This window comes from Trichosurus vulpecula, chromosome 8 (genome assembly GCF_011100635.1).
Source record: "Trichosurus vulpecula isolate mTriVul1 chromosome 8, mTriVul1.pri, whole genome shotgun sequence".
Taxonomy (NCBI): domain Eukaryota; kingdom Metazoa; phylum Chordata; class Mammalia; order Diprotodontia; family Phalangeridae; genus Trichosurus; species Trichosurus vulpecula.
Genome location: NC_050580.1, coordinates 151,343,692 through 151,365,135, shown reverse-complemented (window position 1 = coordinate 151,365,135; position 21,444 = coordinate 151,343,692). Strand labels below are relative to the sequence as shown.

The window sequence follows — 21,444 nt, the reverse complement described above, 5'->3', positions numbered from 1 at the left end:
ACCTATAGAGGAATAAATTGTATGTTTAGAAAATAAATCCTGGGTAAGCAAATGTTCCGCTTTTCTCCATTGGCTCCGAAATGGTGCGGTGCGCAGGAGGAGGGATACATATAACTGTATGTCAGTGCTGAGCATTTCCTTTTCCTGCGGGAGCCATCGGGCGGAGAGGAGCGTGGCTCTTACTCTCCGGTACCCGCTATGGTAAGTGAACTGCTTGCGGGGGGTCATCCCCCACACGGAGAACCTAGGGTGGGAAAGCTGGGGCACCGGACAGCGGAATCCGTATGAAAAGGAGAGGGAGAAAAGCTAGAGCCCCCAAGAACGCCGCCTCTGGTGTAGGGTGGTTGGCTTGGCGAAAGGGCAGCCATCTTAGAAGCAACGTGTGTTTTCGGGAACAGGCAAAAAGATTTGGAGGCCTGCAATCTATGCGTTTACATAGGATGAGGGCATCGAGTAATTGTCGGGCTGCCAAACCCTGGGATTCAGAGCGGCCCAGATCCAGTAAAAGCTCAGTTAGTGGAGCCTAAGCCCCCCCGTTGGAATAAACGTAAGGAAAAGAGAGGTTGCTTTAGGCCTCCCTCCACTTAAAAGTATTGATGTCACATGGCCTTGAATGTTCACTTAAGTTTTTTTGTTTGAAACCAACAATCCAGTAATTTAGAAGTGACTTAAGGCCTACAGTAAAACTGACTGAATTCAGTAACTGTAGTTTAATCTGATAAGGCATTTTGATCTCTTATTGGGAAAAAAACTGCAGTGTATATGTAGTTAATGCCTCTAAGCTTAGAGGAACTAGATCCAAAGCAGGTTTATTTACTTGGCTTGTATTGAATGAAAGAATCCTTAATGAGGGATTGCATCCTTTTGATTGCACCAAAGTCTTAAATAACATTCACTCGTTTTTGTTTGTTGGATTGTTTTGAAGATTTTGTATTCGATTGGTTCCATTTAAGTCTCTTTAATGAGATCTTTGGAAACATTAAAAATCCTAAGTTGAACCTTGCTTGGGAAAACTTATCATTGCTATGATGTCGTAATTTGCGTCTTACCTAGCGTTCAGTGACAGTTGCCTGCTGTCAGTAAGCTGGCGCTTTCTGGGTGATGACTACTTGTAACTGAGCAATGTCCGTGTGATTCTTAGAAACAAAAAATGGCTAATTTTTTTCCCCTAATAATGTGCTTCTTACTCTCTTTCCCAGGCTTGTGTACGTCCCTTGATATCTGTGTACTCCGAAAAGGGGGAAGTATCTGGCAAAAATGTTACCTTGCCTGCTGTCTTTAAGGCTCCTATTCGTCCAGATATTGTGAATTTTGTTCATACCAACTTGAGAAAAAATAACCGGCAACCTTATGCTGTCAGTGAATTAGCAGGTATGGCCACTTATACATATAGCTTGGATTTTGATATTTTTTTTAAAAGAACTATGAATTTGGAGAATTTTGGGCTTTAAAAAACAAAAAAAGAAACCACCCACATTTTGATGCTTTAATTATAATTTTGTGTGAGTTGTCTGAGGTATAGCTCCAAAGGGAAACTGCTTAGTATGCTACACAGAAGTGATGAGATTTCCACTTCATTGGTCCGTGTTTCTGAACCACATGATTTTTATGGGAGTTCTGATAGTGTGTAGTACATGCATTCAACTAGGGTGATATATTAAGTCTCACTTGCCCCTCTCCTTACCCCATTTTTTATTTTTCAGGTCATCAGACCAGTGCTGAGTCTTGGGGCACTGGCAGAGCTGTTGCTCGAATCCCTCGTGTTCGAGGTGGAGGGACTCACCGCTCGGGCCAGGGTGCTTTTGGAAATGTATCCTTATTCTTCATTTTTGTTTCCTAAACGTGGTATTATGAAGTTAGTGATGAAAATTACTTTGATGTAAACTTCCTGTGTTTTGTGGTCACTCACATATGGCGTATGCTATTCCCTATAGCAATCCTGTGAGCTGGCTAGTGAAACTTAATTGCTAGTGTGTATATATACATATAAAGCATCTCTCCAGTAAGGACTAAGTCGTAGAGGGAAGGGGTAGCTGTGACATAAAGAAAATTAACTTGCTATGATGCTGTAATTTGCGCCTTACTCTGTTTTCAGTGACAGTTGCCTGCTGTCAGTAAGCTGGTACAGAAGGTTGCTGAAAAGGTTTCTCTGAGCAAGACCTAAGTAAAAGGTGTTTTTTGAGTGGTAAATTGGATTCTTGACTGGAAAAATAGATGTGTCGAGGAGGTCGCATGTTTGCTCCTACCAAGACTTGGCGCCGTTGGCATCGCAGAGTGAACACGACACAAAAACGTTATGCCATCTGCTCTGCGTTGGCTGCCTCTGCCCTGCCGGCACTGGTCATGTCAAAAGGTATGTTAAGTTAGAATGGTTTGAGTGAAGAACACTAAACTGTTGGAATACAGACCTCATTCTCATATTTGTGGGAGGGTGGTCCAAATAATACACTTCAGTGAAATAGGTTTGAAAATAATTTTGGTGAAATAATGGGAATAAATTGAATTCCAGTCCTACTTTTCTCACTAACTAGCTTTGCATGTGATTTTGAACATTCTCTGGGTGTTTCTTCATTATTAAGAAATCTTGGCTGCATTTATTGATTCTGTTAGTCTACCTTGGTCCATTTCCCCCTTTTAGTGTAGAGAACTTTGAAATTCCAAAGATCCATGTTTTTGGAACCAGTGATATGGAAAGGAAATACACATTTATATAATGTCTAATATGTGCCGGGCACTGTACTAAGCAATTTACAAATATTTAATTTGATCTTCACAACAACCCTCCAAGGTTGATGCTGCTATTATCTCTATTTTACGGATGAAGAAACTGAAACAGACAGTTGACTGTTTAGTGCTACACAGAAATGATGAGGTTTCCACTTCATTGGTCCGTGTTTCTGAACCACATGATTTTTATGGAAGTTCTGATAGTGTGTAGTACATGCATTCAACTTGGATGTTTTTGATACATTAAATCTCACGTGCCTTCTCCTTACTGGGGGTGAGGGTCTGAGACCAGATTTTAGCTCTGGACTTCTGATTCCCAGCTTTATAGTTACTGTGTCACCAGCTGCCTACATCTGATAGTTGATAGATATGCAAGTTAACTGTTGTGTGTCTCTTGTTGCTGGCTTTATTCAGGTCATCGAATTGAAGAAGTCCCAGAACTTCCTCTGGTGGTTGAAGATAAAGTCGAAGGGTATAAGAAGACCAAGGAAGCAGTTTTGCTGCTTAAGAAGCTGAAGGCGTGGAATGACATCAAAAAGGTGAATTAAATGGGCACTTTTTATTTAGTCTCATTATAGTGGTGTAGACAAGTAACATCTAAAATTGGAAAATGAGGTTTTAGTGTTCAGGTTTTATTTAATCTTCTCTTAGAGGCAGTTTAGTATAATGGAAAGACAGCTAGAATTGGGAAATAAAATTAACTTCTCCCCCCTGCCCCGACCTAATACCTTTGTTGCCTTTTGTAAGCTTCTTCATCTATAAAATGGACTTTCTAATACACGTGGTACTCTTAATATGTGTAACGTGCTAGAGATACAAATACAAAAACAAAGTGTCTGCCTTCCAGGAGAGGGAACATAAAGAATAAGAAACAAAATTATTTTCTGAGGGAGGGATTTGAGCTGGCAGTGAATTGAGAAAGATTTCATATTAGAGGGTTGGTTTTTTGAGCTGAGTCTTAAAGGAAATGAAGGATCCTCTCATGAAAATGAAGAGTAATTCCAGAAGTGGCCAGTGCAAAGCATAGTGAGGAGAATAGAATATCCTTTATGAGAAACAGCACCAAGGTTAGTTTGACTGGACCTGAGAGGGGAAGTAAGTTGAAATTGGAAAGATGGGTTTTGCCTTCAGGGGTCCAGTGGAGTCACATCAGTAAAGCTTAAGTCTGGTTTCTTGCCTCCAAATATTACACAGCCTTGTAATGATGAGATTCCACTTCATGGTCCGTGTTTCTGAAACAATGTGATTTTGTGGAAGTTCTGATACTTGGTAGCCTGTATGTAGATACATTGGGAAGAACTTAAATCTGTCATGTCTTCTTCAGTTTGAGAGTTGTTACTTAGTGCTAAGTAAAATGTGAAATTTTATAATAAGGTGCCTCTTGAAACACATTTTTTTTTAAGGTCTATGCTTCTCAGCGCATGAGAGCTGGTAAGGGTAAAATGAGAAACCGTCGTCGGATCCAGCGTCGGGGACCTTGTATCATCTATAATGAAGACAATGGCATTATCAAGGCCTTCAGAAACATTCCTGGTAACTTATTTTCTCCTTAATATACTTCAATAGTTTAAGAATCAATGATTTCATCAGTGTGAGCACTGTGCCTCTGATCCACATTTAATCTGAAAAATGTACTGGCTTGCAGGCAGCCTTTTTGTGGGCCTCTTAAACTTGACCATATTTGAAAGTGCCTGAGTATGAGTGGCCAGAGCTTAAGGTCCATTAGCATAGCCTTTAAGACTTACGGTCACATTACTGTAGGATTTAGGTTTTTTTCTCTGAATATAGAAGAAAGCCTTGTAAAAGATACGATTCTATTTCATAGTTTGTATATTTCATTTGTGATATATTACACCTCAGTATAACAGTTGTTTGTATTTAAATGCCTTTGTTTACCTGGCAAGAAAAGATAGGTGGCTTATATATAGTGAAACAGTTCTTCACATTTTGCTTTACCTTATAGGTATTACTCTACTTAATGTGAGTAAACTGAACCTTTTGAGACTTGCTCCTGGTGGGCATGTGGGGCGTTTCTGTATTTGGACTGAAAGTGCTTTCCGCAAGTTGGATGACTTGTATGGTACGTGGCGCAGGCCTGCTACCTTGAAGAGTCACTACAAGTAAGTGTTTTCTAAATTGAACTGTTTAGTATTACTGAAATAAGAATATTAGAAATGATGAGATTCCACTTCATTGGTCCGTGTTTCTGAAGCCTGTGATTTTAGTGGAGGTTCTGACTCTGGTCTTTTAATGGTGAAAATTTTTCAGATTTTCATTTTAAACACAAAGCACCCTGATTCTCATAAGGAACATCTGAATTTTCCCCCTTTCAGTCTCCCTATGCACAAGATGACCAACACAGACCTTACCAGGATTTTGAAAAGCCCAGAGATCCGGAGGGCCCTCCGTGCACCACGGTAAATTAACAGTTATTGGCATCTAATTTGACACAGTGGTAGTTAGAACTTCACTTTTGTTTATTAGTGGTGAATGATAAAATTTCCAGAGCTTAGAATACTATGTCTCTAAAAGTATGTTAATACAAAATATATCCTCTGCTTTACAGCAAAAAGATTCATCGACGAGTACTCAAGAAGAACCCACTGAAGAACTTGAGAATCATGGTGAAACTGAACCCCTATGCCAAGACAATGCGCCGGAATACCATTCTGCGCCAGGCTAAGAATGTAAGTAATGCAAAATAAATACTGGTTTTCTTTTTTTGTTCAGTTTTTTGGTTTCCTTATTTTCCTCTCAATTCTTTGCAGCGGAGAATCAGAGAAACTAAAAGAGCTGCCGCACTAAAGAAAATTATGGAGGCAAGGAAAGCAGTAGAGGAGAAAAAGAAGAAGAAGCTTGTAGGTAATAAGAAGGTTGCAGGAACTAAGAAGGTTCCAGGGCAAAAGAAACCAGCAGAAAAGAAGCCTGCAGCAGCAAAAAAGCCTGTGGAAAAGAAGCCTCCAGCTGAAAAGAAATCTGCACAAAAAAAACCTGCAGTTGAAAAGAAGCCTGCAGCATAAATTCCACATATCAATTTGTTGGGCCACAATCTATTGTGTCAATATTGTGAATTTCTAAAGAATAAATATTCAAAGTGGCTTTGGGAAAAAACTGAATTTTTTTAGAAAGTATTCAATTTTCACAATTACAAGCTTTCAAAATCTTCCTTTCTATTTCACAACAAAGCTTGAATTAACCTAATTGCTTTATAGGTGGTGCTATAATTGGGCCTTGAATTCAAGACATTTGTTAAATCAAACACAATGTATAGATCCTTAAAGTTTTGAGATGGCTCTAAGCTGGGTGCAAAAGAAGTGGAGAATTTGATATTTTAATCTCTGGTCAGTTAACTGGAAATTAAAGGTGTACCCAGTAGTAATCCTAAATTGGGGTCGGATAATACACAAAACTGCATAGGAGTGGGGTAGAAACAATAGGAGACATCTCCCCAAGTTCAGATCCGGCCTCTGACACTAGTGTGACCTTTGGTAAATAATTTCACTCGGGTTGCCTTCCTTTCCCCATCCGTAAAATGAGCTTAAGAAGGAAATGGCAAATCCCTCCAGCAGTTGTACCAAGAAAACCTCAAATGGGGTCACGAAGGGTGGGACATGACTACGGTCAGGGGTGAGGGGCAACCTCTGGAAATGCTCCAGAGCAGAGCGTTGTACGAGGTACAAGGAACTGTGTGGTCACCTGCCGCTGGGGGGCAGCAGTATGGCACAAGAGGCTCTGACCGAGGCCTGAGCCCAGAAAGGAGGCATTGCCGCCAGTGGGCGGGGCTCACATCCGACGGATGTGGCCGACAAAGGTTGGGTCCCGGGCTAAAGTCCTTTAAGTTGGGTGGGCTAGGATGCAGTGTGAGGCGGCCCTAGTGCCCCCTGTAGCCTGGAATAATTCCAGGCCTATGCTCCCCGCGCGGCTGTGGAGGAGCAGGGAAGATGCGGCTTCTCACCCGATTTCCAGACCGGGGAAATTTCTCACCAGCCCTCAGAAATCGCTTCCGGTGACCACGCTAACCGTCCCCCGCGGGAGCGGGTAGGCACCGGAAGTGACTCAGCCGCCCTTTTCTAAGATGTCTGCTTGCCCGGCCTCTTCCGTATGGGGCCTCGCTGTCGTCAGACGGCATCCCCAGGGGCTCGGCTTGAAAGTGGAAGGCGTGGCGAAGACGACAAGCAGGCAAGATGCTGAGCCGGCTGCAGGAGCTCCGCAAAGAGGAGGAGACTCTGCTGCGGGTGAAGGCGGCGCTGCACGACCAGCTCAATCGGCTCAAGGTAACTCCGCCAGCTGCGACCCCGAGGCCCCGGGGACCGGGTGAGGCGGGGCCCCTCGAGGGGCCGCCCCCTGGAGGAAGGGGAGGGAAACCGATCAGGGGTGTGGCCGAGGTGGAGGCGATCTGCCACGCCCTTCTCCAGCCCTAGACCTCTGTAGCTCCCTCTCTTCCCTCCTTTCCTCCTTCGCCCCTTTCCTCCCTCTCATCACGCCCAAAAAGATCCTCTTGTGCCCTGGGGTAAAGTCAGGGAATACCGGACTTCCGCTCTTGCTAACTTGGGCAAATCAGTTCATTTCCCTTCAAAAGCATTTATCGAGCACGTGCTGATCTCCAGGCACAGCCTGGGGATACCAGAACAAACAAAAAAAATGGTACCTGCCCTCGAGTACATTCCTTTGGGGGTACGAGGGGGTAACGACAAGATGTGCACAGATAAGTAAATGAAAAATATGTAAAAAACAAATATACAGTATCTTCTCCTGGGTGGGGAGGAGGGTAGGATCAGGCAGGGCTCCTGTAGGAAGTCTCTTCATCTCTTTCAGCCTCATTTTCCTTTCCTGTCAGGGGTGGGAACCTGCGGCCTCCAGGCCGCCAGTGGCTCTTTAGGTCCTCAAGTGCAGCCCTAAAGTCAAAGGGCTGCACTTGATCTAGAGAGCCACAGGTGGCCTCCAGGCGGCAGGTTCCCCACCCCTGGCTAGACGATGGATCTCTAAACTAAGCGATCTCCTGAGAAAATCTCCAGACCTGCTATCAAGAAACACATAATCTAGTATGGGATATGAGGAGCACATAATTCTATTAATACCAGCCATAATGCAATCACTCTCTCAGGTGGTATTAAAGCATGGTTCAGAACTCAAGAGGGAAAAAATTCTCCCTCTGCAGCAAGATTATTGACAACTTCATAGAAGAGGGGGCATTTGAATCAGATCCTGAGGGATGAGCAGGATTTCAGCAGATGAGGTAGTAAACCGCAGAGAAGCTAATAGGCCAATTTGGCTGTAATGTAGGATGTTTCAACAACTGTAAGGTGAGATGGCTGGATTGGAAAATTGGGACCCGATCTTATCATCTCGGTTAGAAAGGACCTCTGGGCCCATGGAAGACTTCAGGTGAAGGTTACTTCTTTTCTTACCTCGAATGCTTTTCTCAAACTTCATCCACTTTTCCACCTCGAGTCATTTTCTTGATGCCTTACCAATCAATATGTATATGCCATAGATCTCTCTAGTCTGAACTTTGATTTTATTTTGCCTGTGAATTTGGTAGTTAACCTTTCTTGTGGTCATGTCTTAGCTCTCTCCTCCTTGCCACGTTGTTTCACAAGGACTTCTGGATCACACTAATGTGGACTCGGAAGTGCCTACCTAACATAGCAGGTGTTCAGTTGTTTGATGGTAATGATGATAATTAAAGAGGCAGAAAGAGTAGGAGCATCCAGGTTTGAAGTCTGACTGTGGTCCTTAACAATTCAAGTCACTTAATCTCTTGGGGGACCTCAGTTTCCTCATTTGCAAAATGAGGGAGTTGTAGATGTTCTCAAAAGGTTCCTTCTGAGTCCTTTGCTCCTGTGACATCCATTACCCATGCTCTCTTTCCAGTGCTCCCTCTTACACCTGCCAACACAAAAGCCATCCCCTCTTTGTGGTTCCTAGCCACCTTGATCCAGGACTGGTCTGGCAAAATTTTAACAGGCTAAGAGGAAGAGACCTGAGTCTGTTACCCTTGGGGATGTTCAGGCTTGGTGGTACTTGCCTTAAAGTGAGCTCAGCTGCAGAAGGGGCACCTACTTTCTTCTCAGGCTGAACAGTTTTAATTGTCCAGGGGGAGTTCAAGAGGGAGAAGGCTTCCTTTACCCTCTTCCCTATAAGGACGGTACATGGCAGGAGCTCTGCTCTTCCCACCCCTCTGCTGGTAGCAAAAATCAGAGGACTGCATTTCATTTCCCGTCCCTTAGCACACAATGTGAGCTTTGTTTTCTCCTCTTCATTGTACATAGAGTAGTGGAAAGCAAAATGACCCAGTTGTCTCATGTTTTAGGTTGAAGAGCTGGCCCTTCAATCAATTATTAGCTCCAGAGGAGGGGAGGGGATGACCCATTCTTCACCTCTAACCGAGGAACCAGAAAATGTAAGCATAAGCAAATGTGGGACTGTAGAAAAACTAATATTCAGAGTTAATGCTATAATTTTCCTGCCTTTTGGTAATAAAAATCAATATAAAATAATATTTTTGAGACTGAGGGCCTTTACAAAATTATGAGAAATTCCATTAATTGCCTAGTTTAGTAAATCAGTAAAACACAGTTTTTAATTTGCTTTTAGCCAAGCACAAATTCAGTTTTCACCATTTTTTGATTGCTTACTCTGCTCTGTTCATTCATCACAGCAGTTATTCTGATAATTCCAGGCATAATGTTGAGGAAGAATATAATTTGTCATGTGTCAAAGCCGTTGCTACTTTGAGACCATTACATACACATTGTAATAAACATGCTTGAAAGAGTTACCAGAATCAGTAACTTGGGGGAGTTAATTTCTACAGATACTGTATTTACCAGGCCATCCTTTGGATGGCAATACAGTTTAGCTTCAGGATAGGACAAAAATGGGTTTTTATCCTTAATCTGACCCTCTCCCATCGAATGACCTGAGGTAACCATTCAGCAAGCATTTATTAAGCAGTACATGAGTACCAGGCCCTGGGACATTTTGCTGGAATTATCCGTTTCTTCTGTAATAAAAGATATGAATTAATGACCTTCCCCAAGGGAATGTTATATGTGTTTAATAAACTTCAAACCATTCTGAAATAAGGCTCAGTCAGCCTTAGTCTGCCTCCTGTCATAGCCTACTGAAAGACTCATGTTTGTAATGCAGTTAACTGAAACATTTAATCTGAAAGTATTTGAGGAAAAGTAGGGATGTGACTGTACCTGGTGAGTCTGATTCTTCAGTGTCTTAAAAATAGAGATGAGGAAATTTTTAAGACCTGGCATTTTTTAAGTGTTTGGTTTTTAAAAAAAAAAACATTAATATGTGATCTCTTAGGCACATCAGATCTTGGTGCAGGTAGACAATGAAACGTCCATCAATCAAACTGAATTACAGCTAAGCACAAGAAAACATGTTCAAGAAGAAGAGGAGGAAGAGGAGGAGGAGGAGGAGGAGGAAGAATCTGATTCCTAAAGAAGAAAGGGAAAAATCAGAATTATTTATCTAAGCTAATTTTAAGATTCATGAACTTTGTTCATAGAAACCATTCCAGTACAACCATTATGGCCTACTAACAGGGAATGAAGAACTCTCAGAAAATGCACTATTAAAATGACACCATAGCCCACTGAAGCTTTAGTGTTGAATTAAAACAAAAACTGACCATAGGAAATTCAGGGATCTATACTTTATCATTGGAAAAAAAGGTCAAGTTGATATCAGTCAGTCAAATTAGATACATACACATACGAGAGATAGAACTCCATGTGACATTCTATTGAAATATTCATGTATTTGCAACCAGAAGAGTTTAAATGTTAGTCAGCCTTTCATATTTTTCTAATACAAGTAAAGACATACTATTAAACTCCCTTTTGCACAGAGCAAGGCCATGTTCTAAGTTCTAAAATCTAGTAGATGGAGGTGAAGAACAGCTATAACGGGATTCAGCTTCTCACAGAAAGAACATAAGCTCTTAAATGCCAGCCATTCTGGGGAACACAGAGCGCATGCTATGCTGCTTGGCGTGATTGTGAGCATATCTTCATTTGAGTTACCACATTGTGGTAAAATGTGGTCAGTAAATTTTAGATAGAAAATGCTGTCTACAGGATACCAAAGAAGAGCCAAACCATGTTCTTGTAGAATACGTATTATAATAATAAAATGGAATAGTTTTAAAAATCACTTTTGTATTCAAGGAAATGTGCCACGTTTTTTAAAATGTCTTAGGACATACTTTGGTGGATTTGTTTGTACAATAAAAAGAAAATGGCTAAAGAAATAGGACATGTAAAAACTCCTCATTTGTGGTCAAAATTCATTTCCATGCTCTTTCCCTTCTCATATAGGACATGGTTAATTTAGTTCAAATTCACACAGCACAAGTAACAAAACACAGTAGCCCCAAACACAGAGAAAACTCCAGGCATTCTTGTGCAGTTTTTCAACTGTTCCAAAAACAACTATGTATACGATTTCAAAATCCAAGTCTTTATTAAACTAGAAACACTCTCATAAGAATCAGAAACTGAACCAAACATGCTTCTTTGAAAATGCTATCTAATGTTAAATTTAAAAAACGATTTTCTATTCACTTCGTTCAGGACAGAGAGAACTTCTGAATAAGTTCTAAGTATTGGCATATATGGGAACCCAAACTAGGAAGACTGCATCAGAGAAGTGCTTGAGGGTATAATTATTCTTAGTTGCACTAAGTTGGGGTGTGACTCCCCTCTAGACAACTAAACTTAATCGAGGCTGAAATTCAACTTGATCAGTGATTCACTGATAGCTGCCAGTCTACAGTAGCAGTGAAAGTAATCAAGGATTTACCATATAAATTATTGCAATTATGAAAACTGACCAGAATGTTTAACTCATTGATGTAGATCAAGGTGATAATTAGTACTAGAGTAGTGTTATATCTCTAGAAAACTATTTTGCCTTTTCTAAAATGAAGCAAGGAATTTAAACGATGAATGTTTGTCCTTTTTTTTAATCAGATCACAAAAATCTCATTCAGTTTCTCAGTCTAGTGTCTAGTAGGTCAGGGATCAGCGTACCAGAAGATATTTCCCAGATTTTTTTTTTCATCTGATAAAGCAAAAGTCCCCTTTGTCAAATGTTTTTATTGGCTGTGTAGTCTTGCTCTAGGCAAAGAAGAAAATGAGAAGGAAGTTCAGGCAATGTCTTTTAAGTTTACATGCAATAAAAGCCCAAACTTAACCACTGAAAGAATCATTAAAAACCTTAGATGTAATAAATTGCCAGGAATGCAGAATTCATTTGCCTTTTGGTGACTTAGTGAGAGCTGTAATATAAAATTCAGTTTGCTCACCTGTGAAGAGCATTAGCACAATACACAAAATATATATTCAACCTTTTACTGCCATGAACATTGGTGAAGAAACCAATTCCCACATTTTTATATGACTGTTCCCAAAGTGCTGTAAAAGTCCTACTGATGCCAGTAAATGAGGAAAGGCTTTTGTTAGTCATTTCAAAAATATGTCATTTCTTAAGTTGGTAGTCCCAAATAAAAGGTGGGATGGGAATAAGGAGCAGCTAAGAAAGGTTATCCTATATACTTCAACATATATCTGAGTATTCTAGAGCTATGGCTTTCGTATAATTAGAAAATAACAAAGGGATACAACTTTGAATAGCCACTCTACACAAATACTTGTACCCTGTAGACACTCCTGAATTCTAGATTTAAGAATACTTCAGCTTAGAAAAACCTGTTATAGCCACTAAAACGCATGTAAGTGTTTACAGTGGGGAGGAGGGGGCAAGCAAGACCATAAAGAGTTAGATTCCCAAGGCCCTTCAGATTTGTTCTAAGATTTTTTCCCAGACCATTACCCTTTACTTTTGAAAAGAAATGGATGGCTGTCAAACTGGCTAAATGCTGGAGGGGATATGGGAAAACAGGTACACTGATGCACTGTTGATGGAGCTATGAACTAGTCCAACCATCCTGGATGATTTGGAACTATGCCTAAAAAGCTATTAAACTGTACATACCCTTTGACTCAGTGATTTACTAGGTCTATAACCAAAAGAGATCAAGGAAAGAAGAAAAGGACCCATATATACAGAAATATTTATAGTAGCTCTTTTTGTGGTGGCTGAAAATTGGAAACTATGAGAATGCCTATCAATCAGCTGAGTGAGGAATGGCTGAACAAGTTATGGTACATGATTGTGACAGAATACTGTGCTGTAAAAAATGATGAAGGTGATGGTTTCAGGAAAACCTGGGAAGACTTATATGAACTGATGTAAAGTGAAGTGTGCAAAAGAACCAGGAAAACAATATATACAGTAACAATGATAATTGTAAAGATAATCAATTCTGAAAGACTTAGTGAATGATTAAAATACAATTGACCAACTGCAATTTCAAAGGACTCGTCATGAAACATTCTATCTACTTCCAAATAGAATTGATAAACTGAGAATGCAAATTGAAACATTTTCTTCTCTTTTTTTTTGGTACATGGCTAATGTGGAAATTTGACTATACATATTTGTAGTGGATGTTGGTTTTTCTTGCCTTTTCAACAGGTCAGGGAGGGAAAAAGAAATTGAAAATAAAGTTGAACTGAATTAAAAAGAAAAGTGGGTGGGAAGGACAAATAGGGTCCTTTCATATTTCAGGAGGGAAGCTGTTGGAAGATACTGATTTATAGCTAAGGGTGCATGGTGGGAGAGATTTTGAACATTACTGCAATCATTTTTGATGTGGCTTCTAGAAATATAAAATGACAGGAAGGCATCCAAAGGCACATTACCCAAAAGCACCAAGCCACAAGCTGTTAGTCCAGTATTTCCTTCTTGCAACACTTCCTATTTTCACCTACTTTCCCACATAAAAAGACTCAGCTAGGTTTAAGAAACCAAAATGACCATTTTCCTGTAGAATGACAGAAACATTACCTGAGGTAATTGACACAGAAATCACTACTTTTCAACTCTTCTTTTAAACTTGATGATATATTTATTAGAATAAGAGATTAGATCTGTTAAACATTTGAAAATAAAATGGTTAAAAGGATCTCCATACAATTTTTAGGCACTATACACACAGTTGTCTTACAATATATTCTGTAATTGGATTAGGAGGAAGATAAATCTGATGAACTTTAATGACTTGATCCACTGGTGACATTCGAAAACACCCCCACTATTTTAGAAATGCCGGTCGAAAATTAAGAGACATACACCACCAAACAGCTCTGAATATCCTACAGAGAATATTTTAAAAATAAATATAGAAATATAGCCACAAGTCTCTAAGTCCTCACAGTAGACTGATGAAGCCCTGGCTATTATGGCAGTGCGGGGCTCTGACTTGATTTAGGTGAAAACAGCTGGATTCTACACAGAAAGCAAAAAAATTACAACACCATGACATCCACTTTCTAATGCTTGTTTTCATAGCAGCAAAAGCATGCTTCCCATGCACTGCTTGTGAAGGACATCTCAAAGCTCCTCCCTTCCACTTTCAGGAAAAGGGGGTAAAAAAAGCCTTGAGAGAATGAAGTACCAAGTGTCAAAAGATCCCCCCCCCAAAAAAAAGAATCACAAGACCAGCCAGCTGAGGCTGAAAGAACAGTGATGCAAAGAATATCCATTGTCATCAAAATTTCACTAACTCAACATCGCATACTTTTTGGGGGGGTCATTAACACAAACAAGAAACCCCCAATGCAAAGCCAATCCCAAGAGAGTAATCATAATTTAAAAAAAACAAACAGAATTTGGCACATGCTATGTTCTTCATCCTTCTTCACAGGGTAAAATGCACATCTGAACAGAGACAAGCATGAGAAAATAGGACCTAAGGTAGCATCATTTTGCACAACGGGGTAAGGGAGCTGCCTTTCTCCAGCTTCCCAAAGAAACACTTTAGACACCAGCAGCATGAGTTGGTGTGCTAGGCTGGTTAAGGCCTATGGTGGAGCAGAGCCAGCCTGCAAAATCAACTTCTTCGGCATCAGACCTCTTGATAAAAGCATGAACCTGTATGTGAGAAAATGTGGAGAAGAAGCAACATTAGAACATTAAAAGATCAGGTTCAGTATGTGTAAAAATATATGTATTATCCTTGGAAATTACGGGGGTGTCTGTGAATTGGGGAATGGCTCAACCAACTATAGTATATGAATGTAGGGAACAATTTCTGTACCATAATAAATGATGAAAAGGATGCTGTTTCTGAGAAATCTGGGAAGACTTGTAGGAACTGATGCAGAGTAAAGTGAATAGAGCCAGAATAATTCATTCAGGAACAGCACTGTAGAGACAAACAGTTCTAAAAGGCTTTGATCAATGTAATGAACCACCATGATTCCAAAGAACGAAGAATAAAGCATGCTGCCCACTTCCTGATAAAGAGGTGGGCTCAAGTTGCATAGTAAGACATTTCATTTTCGGACACAGAAATGTGAGGATTTGTTTTGTTTAACTATGGATATGTTACAAATACTTTTTCTTTCTTTTTATTTAAAGAGAGAGATATTTATTAAAGGTGGAATGGAAAGGAGGTACAGGGAAAGGGGTATCTCTCTGAAATGAGAACAGAAGGAAATTACAGAGAAGCAGGCCAGTTTTGAAAGGGGCAGATTTGAATTGATCATATACTTAAAAAGAAAAGCTAACTCTGTAATAGAGATTGACAATTTCCTGTATAATCCTCTCCTCTTCTACAAAGTATATAGAAATGTCTCATTTTACTTGGTACTTGTTAAGTTCAGAATAAGAAAAACTATTTTTAGGCAAGAACAATAAGATTCAAAAGGAATACAATAGTCAAGATGATAAACTGAGCTTGTTCGAGCTTAATGGGTCTCCCACCCCCTGCTACTGGCTGGATAATGGTTCAGGGAGGTGAAGGGAGATGACTGGCTATGAATGGACTGGCCTTAAAAAAAGACTAGAGGCCTATATATGTACTATCAAACTCCCCACCATCACCAAGAAGTAGATGAGACCGTCTTTCAGGTTGCATGTTACCTTTGACAACCTTTTTTCTCTTTCAATCTTAAAGTTAATTAAATTTGGATTCTACCTATATCCAAACATTGAGCAATAGACACACCATACAATTTGCCCTGGCCCCATACTTCCTTATGGTAGTGACAGTATTAGTGAGAAATCTATTAAGATTTTTACTTACCATAAGTTGCTTCAAATCAGCTCTCTCTGCTGGGTTTTTTATTAGGCTTAAAAGAAGAGCAAATGAAAATTATTTCTCTTTGGAGGTAAAAAAAAATTACCAGTCTCTATAAAATTAACCCCTAAAGGATAAATTAATAAGCTCAATGTAATGTGCAGTGTGATTACCTTATATGAGGCTTGTAACCCATGACTTAACATAAACCCAGAAGCCCATGAGAGCATAATCAGAGATGTTCAGAGGGGAAAAGCTATGATGGGTTATCACCAGAAAAGCCAAATCTGGAAATCCTATAGAGGAATATGGTTCAATATTGAAAGCCAAGTTATTTAGGATATACTTTCTAAGAATAAGAAGCCAACTTACCATTTATTCACAAAATCTTGAAATTCCAGACTAAAGACTCCACTGGGCAACTTTGGAGGGGGCTGAAAGACATGACACAACGTCAGACCTAACTCTCTAGAACAGTCACTGAACCCTCCCACAGGCTGGTCCTCTCTTCTATTCTCCTGCCTTAGGGCAGGCTTGCCCCTGAGCTATTAACACAAAGGTAGGGTACAATTCACTCTCCTTGGTTCTTAAGATATACTGTTGGTATGATGATGCCAAAACTGTCCATCTTGTTGGTATCAGGAACCCCACTCCCCATACTTGGTGGGACAACGTTTAGCAGTATAATTAATGGGGATTTTGACCTAATTTGCTAATCAGTGACAGGAGAGAAGCTAGATCCTCTTCAGTGGTTCTAACAACATAAAAAAGTTTCCTAAAAATATGTGTCTACATAGGAAAGGGATATAGTTAATGTAAAAAAAAAAAGCAAGCAAACATTAATTCCATGAGGGAGACGGTTTAGAAGAATGCTACCCAAACACTCTAAGACAGGGGTCCTTACAAGGAAAGAACGTTTTTCTGATCTCCATGAAGATTATCATGTTCAGAAAGGATCTTTGCCCATTATTGTTTTTAGGAATAACCAAACTGAGGCAGCTTTACAACCTCTTCCAACATAAACAAGCAGGCCTAGAATCTTATTATAAGAGATTACAGGCAATATATGCCCTGGGCCATTTCTCCCTATAAATAACCAAGGAAAGGAAGACTTTTCTTTTTCAAATTTCCTAAAATTATCCTAGTTACATCCAATCAAATCCCACAATCTGGCCCCAACCTGTGGTTCAGCCTTATCTCTCAGAATGTCTATGGACACACTGGTCCACATTGCTCTTTACTACTCCGTAAGATGACTTTCCCTCCCTCCCTTTTCTTCTACCTAATCCATAACCTGACTATCCTTCAAAGTCTAACTCAGGGGTGGGGAACCTGTGGCCTTGAGGCCCCATGTGGCCCTCTAGGTCCTTGGGTGCAGCCTTTTGACTGAGTCCAAGTTTTACAGAATAAATCCTTTCATTAAAGAGATTTGTTCTGTGAAGTTTAGATTCAGTGAAAGGGCTACAACTGAGGACCTAGAGGACCACATGTGGCCTTGAGGATGCAGGTTTTCCTCCCCTGGTAACTCCATGGAGTCTTCTCTAACTACTCCTGAAGTGCTCCCTCTCTCCTGTGAACCATTCATTTACCACTTTCCATACATAGTAAATAACTACAGTACTCCCCTCACTGTGGCATGCAAGTGACCGGGGAGGTCTAAGATGTTATGCCAGAGTGCATGCTGTCATAGAGTCTTCAAGATGGAAAGGATCAGCACAGAGCTGGCAACAGATGAAGTAACTTCTGTTCAAGGACCAGTTTAAATATGGATGCTTCATCACCAGAAGTCTCGGCACCAGATAACAATTTAATCTGGTCATGGCAACAGACAAGATGGACAAAAATGGAAAATGCCTATAGTAAGGATGAGAGAATGGTAGAAAAAGGGAAGCAGAAGTTGCTAAGAATCACTAAGTACAAACAGGAAACTGCTGCTAACATTCAATCTTGGTCTAGTGCTCAGCAAGGAAGGAATGTGGTGTACTGGATTGAGTATTAGACTTGGGAGTCAGGAAGACTTCAATCTGAATCCAGCTTCAGGCTCGCTCTCAGGAGCTGTGTGACCCTGGGGCTCAGTGTCCTCATCTGTAAACAAACCAGACTCGCTCTAACTCCCCTGCCAGCTCGAAATCTATGATCCCAGAATGGAAAATCAACACGCTACTGCACAAATGGGACTGCATCCACATCAACATTCTCATTATAAAAGAAACCAGAAGATAGAAAGAAGATGCACTACTAAATGAGAGGAAAGCTTATAGGTTCTCTTTGGAAAAGTGACAAAAACAGTTGGTTTCATTACGGGGACAAATGCAATAAGAAACACAATAACAGGACACTCAGTAGCTTCACCTGGTAAGGCTCACAATGAACATAAGAAACAGTATCACCATGAAGATAACTGCAGGTTATAAATGATTGTTGACTGACTATCTGTTTCAAAGGATGAAGAAGCACAGAAATTCTACAGAGTGTTTGACCAGATCATTCAAGCTAAGTCAATACATATATTTCATCTGTGGTGATTTTTAACTTGAAAATGGGAATGTAGAAGATGAGTTGAAAATATGGATCAGGATCAAGAAATGAAAGAGATTTGAAGATTACTCAGAAATGCTCTGCCTGTATGTAATAAATACGTTTCTAAAGAGTCAAAAAGTAACGTAGGACTTGGAAAGCCCAGAACAATTATAACTGACCCCTAATGAAACTGATTTTATCTTTAAAGGAAAGGAAATGACTAGTTATAGATTCACCATTTATTGCAGAATTACTTGTTTGAATGCCTTCAGATCAACTAATTATGGCAAAGGATAAAGTAAATTCCAAATATAAAGACGTCAAGAAGATAATATTAAATATGACTACATCAGCTCCAAAGCAACCTGTCTGAACAAGCTGTTGTCTTTAAAAAAAGAGATATGGATTGTAAAGACATCATGATTTCTCAGAAATGTTTAAGCAATGCAAAACAGTCACTATAACAAGGGGGCTGAAAGGAAACAGAAACTACCTCAAACTATTTGACTATTAACTGAGCTGAACCTCAACATGGAGCAACATGGCAGCCAAGGGCTACAACAACAGCTTCAAGTACAAGCTCACGTGTAGAACCATGCAGAGAAGAATACTGAAGACTATTAAGGGTGTAAGCTCACCAAGACTGCAGAAAGTACCTATGTGAAAATGGAGCCTTCAGGGAAAAGTCAAATGAAATTCAGCTGGCTCATTTCAACAAATAGTTATTTATTAATAAATTCACTTAGCATCAGCTGCTCTGCTTGGTTTCAATTGCAAGAACATCATGCCTCCCCTTCCTCCCCGTACCCCCTTCCATAAACTCATCTCAGAGACTGATTCAATTCTGCCACTTGACACCCCCTTAGCCCCTTCAGTTGCCTCTCTCCTCTGGCTGAAGGGTGGAGCCATGAACTCCTCCCAAAGTCCCCTGCCCACCCCCACCCTCCTTCCTTTAGCGTACTGTCTTCCCCAAGAGCCAGTAAGCACCGGGTGGGTGAAGACTGTCATTCTTGTTTGTATCCCCAGCACTTAGCACATTGCCTGGCACACAGCTGATGCTTAATAAACGTTTACTGACGATTATGAAACACTCACACTAGGAGCAAGACACTGTGTGAGGTGCTGGGGATACAAAGATGGAAATGAAACAATCCCTACCTTCTATGAGCTCAGGTTTCACTTGGGGAGACAAAATGTAATCTGAGGAGGAGGACAGTAATGACTAGGGGTAATTGGGACAGGCTTCGCTCCAGAGGCAGGGCCAGAGATAGGCCAGCCTAGAGGAAAGACTAGGATTCTTAGAGAGGAGGAGGAAGAGGAAGAAAAAAAGAGTTGGAAGCTTGACCAGGAAGCAGGTGTGGCCATTGCAGCTAGAAAAGAAGAGGAGTAATTTGAACAAATAGGGCAGCTAGGTGTCAGAGCAGACAGAACACTGAGCCTGGAGTCAGGAAGACTCCTCTTCCAGAGTTCAAATCTAACTTCAGACACTTACTAGTGGGTGACCCTGGGCAAGCCACTTAACCCTGTTTGCCTCAGTTTCCTCATCTGTCAAATGAGCTGAAGAAGGAAACCGCAAACCACTCCAGTATCTTTGCCAAGAAAACCCCAAATGAGGTCACAGAGAGTTGGACACGGCTGAAACAACTGAACAATAAATGATTATCGACTGTTTGAGAAGAAAAACTAAGTCCCAAAGAGATCAACTCATTCATGGTTATATAGCCAGAAAATATATGTAGGCAAAAGACTGGAACTCAGATGCCTGTCTCCTGACATTTTTCCCAGTGTATGGTCCTGTTTCTTTCATGCCAGCGCCGGGGGCTTTTATAGGACTGGGAGTAGAGAGGAAGAGGAGACAAAGAGAAGTGCTGGAATCATAGTAGGTACTATTTTTTAAAAAATGATTGCTGGATTGACAATCCACAGTAAGAAGTCTATTATTCAGGCTAAGGGTCAACCAGGCCCTTGGTTTTCAACTTTTTTTCTCTTCTATATTTATTAGCTAACTTTTGGTCATTTAATTGCTTGTTAGCACTTCTACTAGGAGAAAAAAGGATGTGAAATGTTAAACATGCTCAACAAACATAAGGTATTTACAGTAAAACATCTAGTGAGAAAATGCTCAGTGAGCTAGGGGGGCAGAGATTATATGGGGAATTTTAACCTTCAGGAAAGTAAAGCAGAAAACTGTTTTGATTCTTATTGCTGAAAACATCTCTATTAAGACTGATGCCAATGTCCAATCTCAGTATAGTCCAGTGACTGATAAGTGTCTTCCCTAACAGAGGTCAGTGCCTCCAGGGAATTCTTAGAAAGAGGCATCCCTACCACTGCCTAGGCCTATTCTGAGGTAAGGGATTAGACTGAAAAGGCACTAGCCTAGGACATACCCAGAAAGTTGTTTTCTGAGAGAAGTGATTATTTCTCTCTCGTATTAATAATCAATAATTGAATTAGGACCAGGATTTTTTCAGAAACCTGTTCAGTCTTTGAAGGCCATGGCTAACTTTCTTAACAATCTTGTTCAGACCCCACCCAGGTGGAGAGGCCCACAGTGCCATGCTCAGGTCTGGGTGGAGGTAAATTCTTTCATTAAATTGCCCAAGGCAGGGGGTGAGTTGGAAGTAAATGATGTGATCGAAGTCGCGTCCCTTAGCTCCTCATTAGAATAGATCCACCTCTGATTCATTCTTTCTCATTATTTGTTAACTAATCAGTTATTTGCCACCCTCAGGAACACCCACCTTTCCAAGGGCATACAAGCATGGAATGAATTCCATGAGAGGTCTTGAGAGTGTCACTGACCCCTTATAATATGCATTATTAATAAAATGACTACCCAGAAACCATGTCTCTCAAACTTCTTAAATGTCACATTTCTAAATAAAGTAACTGATACCAATTTATTCCCTTCTAATTTATCTCTCTTCTCAAAGTTTAGCACAACTGAATCAACAGTTTTAGCTGGGTAAGAGTTCTGTATAACTCAATTTTCACTGTATTACTTTTCTTTTTTTAAGCATCATCCT

General features: G+C 40.4%; 3 protein-coding genes and 6 non-coding genes across 9 annotated transcripts in view; 8 read left to right on the top strand and 1 right to left on the bottom strand.

Annotated features, from left to right (window-relative positions):
- Positions 1–137: 137 nt before the first annotated feature.
- On the top strand, positions 138–5,838 carry RPL4 (ribosomal protein L4). Its single transcript, XM_036735774.1, has 10 exons — positions 138–201; positions 1,200–1,371; positions 1,704–1,810; positions 2,215–2,353; positions 3,142–3,266; positions 4,131–4,260; positions 4,691–4,847; positions 5,061–5,144; positions 5,294–5,414; positions 5,496–5,838. Exons 1-10 carry the CDS (start codon positions 199–201, stop codon positions 5,745–5,747), a joined length of 1,290 nt encoding a protein of 429 aa, XP_036591669.1. The 5' UTR covers positions 138–198; the 3' UTR covers positions 5,748–5,838.
- Positions 1,022–1,122, top strand: LOC118830387. The gene has a single exon (XR_005009032.1). It is a non-coding gene; the product is annotated as a small nucleolar RNA SNORD16 (small nucleolar RNA).
- On the top strand, positions 1,553–1,625 carry LOC118830385. Its single transcript, XR_005009030.1, has one exon. It is a non-coding gene; the product is annotated as a small nucleolar RNA SNORD18 (small nucleolar RNA).
- On the top strand, positions 2,057–2,156 carry LOC118830386. Its single transcript, XR_005009031.1, has one exon. It is a non-coding gene; the product is annotated as a small nucleolar RNA SNORD16 (small nucleolar RNA).
- LOC118830381 lies at positions 2,860–2,932 on the top strand. Its single transcript, XR_005009027.1, has one exon. It is a non-coding gene; the product is annotated as a small nucleolar RNA SNORD18 (small nucleolar RNA).
- LOC118830384 lies at positions 3,924–3,994 on the top strand. The gene has a single exon (XR_005009029.1). It is a non-coding gene; the product is annotated as a small nucleolar RNA SNORD18 (small nucleolar RNA).
- LOC118830383 lies at positions 4,897–4,968 on the top strand. The gene has a single exon (XR_005009028.1). It is a non-coding gene; the product is annotated as a small nucleolar RNA SNORD18 (small nucleolar RNA).
- A 942-nt stretch (positions 5,839–6,780) lies between the features above and the next one.
- On the top strand, positions 6,781–11,557 carry SNAPC5 (small nuclear RNA activating complex polypeptide 5). The gene is made up of 3 exons (XM_036734168.1): positions 6,781–7,001; positions 9,041–9,130; positions 10,051–11,557. Exons 1-3 carry the CDS (start codon positions 6,912–6,914, stop codon positions 10,186–10,188), a joined length of 318 nt encoding a protein of 105 aa, XP_036590063.1. The 5' UTR covers positions 6,781–6,911; the 3' UTR covers positions 10,189–11,557.
- A 2,140-nt stretch (positions 11,558–13,697) lies between these two features.
- Positions 13,698–21,444, bottom strand: part of MAP2K1 (mitogen-activated protein kinase kinase 1) — a 105,776-nt gene continuing 98,029 nt past the window's right edge. Inside the window, exons 9-11 of the mRNA XM_036736026.1 lie at positions 16,268–16,329; positions 15,902–15,947; positions 13,698–14,745 (exon numbers count right to left, since the gene is read on the bottom strand). Of these exons, the coding sequence (XP_036591921.1) occupies positions 14,632–14,745; positions 15,902–15,947; positions 16,268–16,329 (222 nt within the window). The 3' untranslated portion in view covers positions 13,698–14,631. The remainder of the gene's footprint in view (positions 14,746–15,901; positions 15,948–16,267; positions 16,330–21,444) is intronic.

Bases quoted from the DNA above. Each gene is read 5' to 3' on its own strand.
- SNAPC5 (XM_036734168.1), top strand. From the start codon at position 6,912: ATGCTGAGCCGGCTGCAGGAGCTCCGCAAAGAGGAGGAGACTCTGCTG. The intron at 7,002-9,040 runs GTAACTCCGCCA...CTCATGTTTTAG, and splicing joins ACCAGCTCAATCGGCTCAAG to GTTGAAGAGCTGGCCCTTCA. The intron at 9,131-10,050 runs GTAAGCATAAGC...GTGATCTCTTAG, and splicing joins TAACCGAGGAACCAGAAAAT to GCACATCAGATCTTGGTGCA.
- RPL4 (XM_036735774.1), top strand. The intron at 3,267-4,130 runs GTGAATTAAATG...TTTTTTTTTAAG, and splicing joins CGTGGAATGACATCAAAAAG to GTCTATGCTTCTCAGCGCAT. The intron at 4,848-5,060 runs GTAAGTGTTTTC...TCCCCCTTTCAG, and splicing joins ACCTTGAAGAGTCACTACAA to TCTCCCTATGCACAAGATGA.